Raw genomic sequence first — 8,292 nt, 5'->3', positions numbered from 1 at the left:
GGACGGTCGGCAACGCTTAACGGTAAATTGACAGGCTTTTTTTCGAGCTGAACTGGATATGGTATCTCGCTTTGTGAGAAAAGGTGATCACTGACAAAATTACCTATACCTTACATGTAATGAAGAACGCATTTAAAAGGTATGTATTCCCTGTGTTTCCCACATGCCCTGGTCCCCTATATATAATGCGTCCACAAATAAAGGGGAGTCCGAGTCGACATTGGCCAAGGCTCTACCCAGTTTAGCCGTGGCGACTCTTGACTCGGGCTTACATTGCATTACCCTCAGCAAGAGTCGTGGAAAGATCCATTGGCAGAACTGCACATTTCCCGTTGGCTGCCCGATGCTCCGTTTTTGACCCGGTTTTTTGCTGTCCCGGGCTTCCCTACAATATAACTCCACAATTGGCCGGGTTGCCGATGTTTAGATCAGCCTAAATATTCCACAGCGCGACAGAAAAGTACTAAAATAGCTAGTCGGCACAAGGTGGCCGCCATCTTGGAAATAGTCGGGAATGTCCGCTACCGCCGTCGGGAACGCTCGGTAGCGTCACGATTACCGAAGCCCGACCGAAAGCGCTCCGATCATTTCCGGAAAGCCTACCGAACGTTCCCGACGGCGGTAGCGGACATTCCCGACTATTTCCAAGATGGCCGCCACCTTGTGCCGACTAGCTATTTTAGTACTTTTCTGTCGCGCTGTGGAATATTTAGGCTGATCTAAACATCGGCAACCCGGCCAATTGTGGAGTTATATTGTAGGGAAGCCCGGGACAGCAAAAAACCGGGTCAAAAACGGAGCATCGGGCAGCCAACGGGAAATGTGCAGTTCTGCCAATGGATCTTTCCACGACTCTTGTCTGAGGGTAATGCAAAAAAATATGTAAGCCCGAATCAAGAGTCGCCACGGCTACCACAAAGCATGCTGTGGTGGATTGACATAACATACCGTGGTCCATGTCGTCCAGTGATGGGACATAACAGAACACAGGCAACACCCGCAGACACAAACAGAAGCACAGCTGACCTGAGACATGTACCAAAGAAAAAAAACAGTTACATATACAGCATAACGACAGATTTTTCCCAATAAATCACATAAGATGAGTGTCATATTGACACCAATAAAAAATGTCCGCACTAGCTTATATATACCTTCCTTTGTGATTATACATGTTATGTACACGACAGAACATAGTACACACGGGGTTTCTAATACCTGCCGCAGTAGAAGAGCCCAACAGCAATTCCAGCATCGGCCAAGAACAGGCGATAGAGGCCCTCGTTCTTCTTGCGGACTTCATAAGGGACAACATTGGCACAGCAAATCATAAGCAGGGACAGCAGCTGTCCGGCCACAAGGTCATTCACAAACATGCTGTTTCAGGACTTAGATTTTGTCCAGTGTATATTGTCGCACAACTGTCATGAGAAGGTTTTTGCAAAACTGCTGTATTCATATATGCATGCAAAAATGGTGGCCGGATGATATCTAATGGATTGACAAACAAAACTCCCACGTTTTCAGTAAACAAGTTATAGCACACGTTTTTATGATGTTTGCTGCGTATGTCAGGCTTGTCTTTTGTATTTTTGATTGATTGAAAACATTAGGCACTTTGGCCCTTAAATCAAAGTTTTAGACTGTACTCGTATGTAGATCACCGTGCACGACAAATTTGAACCAAGTCTCATTAGCATGACCTACGTATATGTATACTATACAAAGTCAGTCAGGGACAATACTAAAGCCTTAGTGTACCGCATGCAGGCTAAAGAAACACTGCACGCATAGGACTGAAAATGCAGTCAAAGCAAATTAGAGCATGACAGTACAAAGCTAATTAGGACATGACAATTCATTCGAACGTTGGTTGCCTCTATGGTTGTCAGGTACATTCTTCAACCAAGCCAATGTAATTGACCAATTTCTAATATGTTTCCAGCAATTAAACCCATAGAGTTTGGTAGAGACTTTTCCGAAAGATAATTGGCGTTAGAAAGTTGTCTCTTCGTCTACTTGTGTTACTCAAAAGTGTGACTCGTCGGCCATGGGAAACTCTGAGACTTATAATTAAGTAATGAAAAAATTGCAAAGCAGAAGATTGAACAAAACTGTTCAAAAAGATTATCAAAAAAGAATGGCATGTAACCAAGCAGGTTAGACTTGCGTGTCACGTGCTTGTCATGTGTTTATGACGCATTAAGTCCCCCATAACCTGCTTGACCTGTTCATTCGAAGCTGAACCAGGCAAAAAGACAGTCGCAAGATCGGAAGAGCAGCTGGGTGGAGACAAGCCGCCAAGACAACATTGAGCAAGAACAGCGTCTGAAAAAAGGTGAGAAGAAATCTCCAAGAAAATCGTATTGCTCTATCTTATTCGATTTTCTACTCTATCACTTTGAACAGTTTTGTGGATGTGTGAAGTCGCTGACTACACTCCTAGCCTCCCAACAAGCGAGGAAATATCAGCTGGATATTTCAACCTCTGTAAGGTTCGGCCCAAGTCCAGGAACGTCCGTCCTTCGTTCGCAGCATAGCAAACGCGCTGACCTACCAAAGTTACGTCTGAGCATGAGGACGAGATATCCTTGATCTGAGAAAAGCACGGAAAGCGCGCTCGCCCGTGAAATCCCTTGGAAGGAACGAAATAGCACAGATGCACTGGGTCTGCAAAACTGTCACTGACGTTCAGTACGTTTGAGAATGCACTGACCGCCGCGACGGCGCAGCAGCAATCAAGGCGAGCAGAAACCTGGTTTTTTTTACATAAAACTTGCAGACTGTTATAATATTGGATGAGAAATTGTTGTGACATGTACATGTCGTCGCGAAAGATGGGCGCGGCCTAAAACTGGTTAGACTCACTGGATAAAGGGATTTTCTTTCACATTACCTTTACCTAGGTCCGCCCTCATGTCTGAGGGTAGGGGACTATGGTGGCATTCTTGAAAACCAGATGCTGGCATATCTTGCTTACGTTTCGGTGACTGCTTCCAACCTGCCGCAAACTTTGGTTTAGTAGAAGTCGGGTAAAGTCATTATGGTGGGGTAGTGGTGAAGATAGTTGTACTGAAGACAAACTTGATGTCGCACAAGGCAAGTCTTTTTGCCGTGCGACTCGTTAACATGATAACAACCCCAGGACGTTCATTATTCAGACAAGATAAAATCTCAAAACGCAATTATTTCAACTGGGTGTACACATTCGTTCTTTGTCTCTAGAATTAAAAATTTTTCCACCCTTTTGGTAATTTGAAACCAAACGTTTCGTTCAACCGGTTATGTTAAATTTTTGCTATTCAATCGACTCGTTACCATAGCAACAGCCCGAGGCAAGTAATTTCACAATGATTACAAAATATACTTAGAACGTAAATATCTCACTTCTCAATGGACCCATTCTTCTTTTGGTTTTTCTAGGTCAATTAGAAAAAAAGAGGGTTGCAAAGGATGATGAACAGTGTTGATTTAGCATAGTAGTCAATTTTTACATGTAGGTACATTACTATTCCATCAACTTTGCTGCACAAAAGCTGTTACCTGTTGAAGTAAACTCTCTTTAAACGGTTAGAAATGAATGTGGTTTCAGGAAAGCCATCGCCATGCATCTGTTCGTGCAAAGCAAGCGAAACTACGGCCTTCTGGGGATAACAGGAGAGGAGACCATCCGAACGATCAAGGAGCGAGTCTTCAAGGTGGAGGGTCTGCCCGTGGATCAACAGATCCTGTACTACTCGGGGAAACCGCTAGAGGACGACGCCACGCTGATTGGCTCCGGGATACCGGATATGGGGACTCTGGACGTCAATGTGCGCACGCGTGGAGGTGGATTTCTGATCCCTTTTTGGGGGGGGGGGTGTATGTAAATTGTTGGTATTGGCGAGTCATAATTCTTCCCATTTGTTCCAGCTGTCCTTTAACCTGTATCTATTCTTCCATAACTGATGTACTCTTTGAACTCGACAGTGGACTTGGACAGAGACCTTGAACTGCCTTTTTAGATGCTTTAATCCGGAAGGGTTAGTAACGGTACAAACGTGGATGTGCTCAGTCTGGAGTCCAGGCAGAAAGAGAGTCTTAGGTTACTCTACTAGACTGAGCTACTTAATATTCAGATATGGACTAGTCTAACACAGAGAGTTGGAGGGGTGTCGTCTAACTTTGCTTAATATCACAACAATAAGAACTTTTCTGTTTCACCAAGGACGTTTTTGGTTTTAACCTGCAATCTATATATGACATGGGTGCCCTCATAATGATATTAGGTGACGTCATTGCTTGGCCATCTTGTATATAAACACATGTCGTCATGGCAAGTCAAGAAATGACATCAAACAAAGTACAGGTTGTATAAATCTCAATTATAACCTCCATTGCATATCAGGAGCCACGTACAAGGTAACCCTCAAGACCCCGGATGGAGAGCGCGTGTTTGACTGTCCTGACGATAGTTACATCCTGGACGTGGCAGAAGAGGTAACATTTTCCTTGTTTTCTTTGTTTCTTCTCATTGTTTTTTCTTAAGACTTCTGAAACTTCTTTTGAAAAAGAATAGTAGAGATCTAGAGGTCTAGGCACAGGCCGTATTGGATCGGAGACGGGCAACCCTAGGCCTAAGAGATAGAAATAGCTGCATCAGTGCAGGTTCTACCAAAAAGTAGACAGGGAAACTAGATATTTGAGTCAAAAGTTCTATACAACCTCATACATACTCCTACTTGGTCATCCTGTACACGTATAACCAAAGTTATAGTTAGGTAGCTAGGTATGGGTTTTAGGACGCAAGAGTCTTGTCAGTACATTGAATAGTATTATCATTCAATTGCATCTTTTTTCCTACGCAGCAAGGACTTGACATCCCCTACTCATGCCGGGCGGGCGCATGCTCCACCTGTGCCGGTAAGATCGAGTCCGGCACCGTGGACCAGAGTGACCAGTCCTTCCTGGACGATGACCAGATGGCGAAAGGGTACGTCCTGACCTGTATTGCCTGCCCAACCAGCGACGTGGTCATCACAACCCACCAGGAGGAGGCACTCTACTAAGGGCCACCAGGCTTTCCTAAGGGGGTTAGGGTGGTAGAATTCGGCAAAAATTGGGCTGACTGGCCAGGGGAGTGGGTCCACCGCTAGGTGTCAACGCACATGATCGCTGGGGTAGCTAGAGTATCTCGGAAAAATTGAACAGGTGGTGTTCATTCTTCCGATACGAATAAACTTTTTTATTGACTTTTCAAAGTATGCACAAAAAGAAAACGATGATACGTATACAAAATAAGTAACAGACACATGAAAGAACAAAAAAGAAACATTAAATCCGGAAACTCTAGTCTATGGTCATATGAGAAAATATCAACAAGAATAAAAAGCCTTAGCTTGGAGGCCAAAAAGATATATTGTAACTCACTATGGTGGTAAATCAAGAATAAGTAATAAGTTTCTACATATTATATACAGATGCCTCGAAGGTTTGAATTATTGCCATGAATATCATTGTTCATTCACTTTACAGTTTTCTCTCTACTAACCAAATATGCGGTATTATAATTCTAAGGGAAATAAATTGGTTAACACAAACTGTGTATGTTGTCCTTTCGAATTCTGTTTCAGGTATCTATGGGAATGAATAAATGAATGAATAAAAGTGAGTGAGTGAGTGAATGAATGAACTCATGCAGAGACTTTTAGCCAATTTGGCTTAGTCGACAGTTCTTCAATTCTTAAACGGGAAAACCTATAATAAACGCGTTCTTGATGAGTTCTCACATTCAATAAAATGATAGGTAAATGCAATGGGTAACTCGTTATAATTACAACCACCAGCTGCGTAAAACAGTTACCCGGGCGGGCATTCTGGGCAAAGGGTAAAGTATGGACTGGTTCACTGGGTCATATCAGGACATTGACCTTTGGCCTCGCTCGCGCGAACCAGGTAACCGGAAGAATATAAGGTTGCTTTCGATGTGAGAAGACTTCATCAGGTACGGTTGGTATTACGTTATATACATGTTAACTTTACATACAGTCCAAAATGGTAACCAGGTCTCAACAACGTTTGTAAGAATTGGCAAAACAAATCGAGAAGACAACATCAAATGTTTTGCCCAAATAAAATAGTCGTCGTGCCAATACTGTGTATATGTAAGAGGGGGGGGGGGAGGGAGGTTGATACATTTCACATTTCTGAGTGCGCATGTACAGTATTAAAAATATTACACGATGCTCGATGTTACAAATCGTTTCCAAAGTACCTTCTGTTTCAGCAACGTCCTTGGCTTCAGGTGAAACAAGAATTGGGATACAGCATGTCTTTCACGGAAATCCCAACCTCCAAAGAGCACATCACTGTTCCTTGGGTACAGGAAGTACTGAGTAGGTATTTTTCCAACCAAGGAAACACAGAAGATACTGATGACAACTCTGCCCAAGTTGTTGTCAAAAGTCTGGACGGTCAAGGTACTGTAGGCCCAGGACAGGGGTTCCTTAGCAACAGGATTGCATTGGTTGCCATGGGAACAGTGGGTGACACGCCCATGACAACCCACCTGATGGTGAAGATGTCCACGAATGACCCGGATATAAGTCAACTTGTGCACGACCTGCGGTTTGACAGCATAGAGGTCAACTACTACAACCTGGCACTGCCAGCTCTCAGGTCAGAGGTTGAAAGGTTAGAGGGCACAGGGTCAAAGGTTGTGAGGTCAGGTGAGGAGGAAGGTACTGCAGTACCGCTTCCAGTCCCCAGGTGTTACCATGCAGCATATGACAACAGCTCAGGAAAGTCTGTGCTTGTGTTGGATAACCTACAGTCTAAGGGCTTCTTCACTAAGAAGTTCTCAGATGGGCTATTGCTTGAAGAGATAAAACTTACAGTATCTGCTTTGGCCAAACTCCACGCCATCTCCTATTCAGCCATGCAACGTGGACAGCTGCCTTCCACTGGGTTTGATTGGCTATTCGATGCATCGGAAGAAGCTGCGAATTCTGCCATCTCTCAGGCGTTTCACGACGGGGTGGACCAGTTTGCAACGGCCTTTCCTGACCAATCAGAACTGGTGTCGCTGCTGAGGCGACTGGGTAAACGTGTGCATGGCATCCTGGGAAGCGAGACAGAGGGTCCACTCATGGTGCTGTGTCATGGGGACTGCTGGGCTAACAACATCATGTTTAAGGTAATGTCATCATTAATCTCCAAGCAGATACCAGGGTGGCAAAAGACAATATCCGTTGGCCAGAGAGGGTCCAATACGCCACCCTGATCTCCAAGCAGATGCTAGGGTCTTTTGCCACCCTAAGATCTGTTTGGAGATTATGTCATCATAGCTGTCAGCAAAGCTAGTGATGTACAAAGGCCCACAAGAACAATTTCACAAACCAGTTTATTGCCTATCCTATTCTAGCTCCCATTGGCTCCTTTGATTACCAAAAAATATTGATTGGCGGTTGACTGCCTCTCAGTTAGTGATGTATGACAGCCCACAACTCTTTTCACCCAATACAAACCAGTTCATCAGCTAGCCTTTATAGCCCTTTGGCTCTTTTGATTGCCAAATAGCATGGCACCCATTATTACAGTATTGATTGTAGTTAGCTTCTTTTAAAGTGAGGTTATAGGTACTGTATATTGTTTGTATTGTTATGTATTACTATGACTAGGTATACAGTCATCTGTAACAGCCTGTTGTATAATTAACAGGTAGACGATGCTGGAGTCCCAGTAGATGCCATGCTGGTGGATTGGCAGTTCGTGTGCCGTGCGTCTCCAAGCTCCGACCTGGCGTTACTCCTTCTCTCCAGCACCGACCGGAGTCTACGACAGCGGCACGTCGATGAAATCCTCGCGCACTACCACGGCGTACTGACCGCTACCATCCAGAAGTACGGACTGGCTCTGCCAGGGTACAGTTTGGACATACTGCGTGCAGACTACCTTGCAGAACGCGTATTAGGACTGGTTCAGTGCATGGCCTCGTATGACTGTTTTGTAGGTCACCAGGCTTCCATGGAGAGGCTTAGAGACTCTGTAGAAGAGCTCAGGGAGTCAAACCTCATTTGAGTCTCATTTCATTTAATTTGGTGGTTTTGAGTACACAACTGAACCAATAGTGCAGCACAAAACACATATTTGTGGTGAATATGTTCTTCTTGATCATAATTTTGCAGTGGACAAGTTAGGCCCCGCAAAAATAAAATACAAAAATTTTACATTGATTTTGAGATTTCTACAAGTTACTATTACAGTAAAAACCAAACAAAACAGCATGATCATGAAAGATACATTTATTTTGAT

The 8,292-nt window shown here is 44.0% G+C and overlaps 2 protein-coding genes across 3 annotated transcripts; both read left to right on the top strand.

Moving 5' to 3' along the window:
• The first annotated feature begins 2,257 nt into the window (after positions 1-2,257).
• LOC109477912 (ferredoxin-like) lies at positions 2,258-5,579 on the top strand. Its single transcript, XM_019779378.1, has 4 exons — positions 2,258-2,338; positions 3,593-3,828; positions 4,388-4,479; positions 4,848-5,579. Exons 2-4 carry the CDS (start codon positions 3,606-3,608, stop codon positions 5,046-5,048), a joined length of 516 nt encoding a protein of 171 aa, XP_019634937.1. The 5' UTR covers positions 2,258-2,338; positions 3,593-3,605; the 3' UTR covers positions 5,049-5,579.
• Positions 5,580-5,916: 337 nt separating this feature from the next.
• On the top strand, positions 5,917-8,214 carry LOC109477866. 2 transcript variants are annotated; one of them, XM_019779311.1, is made up of 3 exons: positions 5,917-5,983; positions 6,266-7,174; positions 7,699-8,214. In XM_019779311.1, the coding sequence occupies exons 2-3, from the start codon at positions 6,308-6,310 to the stop codon at positions 8,056-8,058; spliced, it is 1,227 nt and encodes a 408-aa protein (XP_019634870.1). In that variant the 5' UTR covers positions 5,917-5,983; positions 6,266-6,307; the 3' UTR covers positions 8,059-8,214. The 2 variants fall into 2 exon arrangements, with proteins under 2 accessions (XP_019634870.1, XP_019634871.1); XM_019779312.1 differs by having other exon boundaries at positions 5,947-5,983; positions 6,251-7,174.
• Positions 8,215-8,292: the final 78 nt, after the last annotated feature.

Source organism: Branchiostoma belcheri, unplaced genomic scaffold, assembly GCF_001625305.1.
Source record: "Branchiostoma belcheri isolate BF01 breed outbred unplaced genomic scaffold, Haploidv18h27 scaffold41, whole genome shotgun sequence".
NCBI lineage: Eukaryota > Metazoa > Chordata > Leptocardii > Amphioxiformes > Branchiostomatidae > Branchiostoma > Branchiostoma belcheri.
The sequence above is the reverse complement of the archived record's forward strand: the minus strand, read 5'-3'. Positions and strand labels throughout refer to the sequence as shown.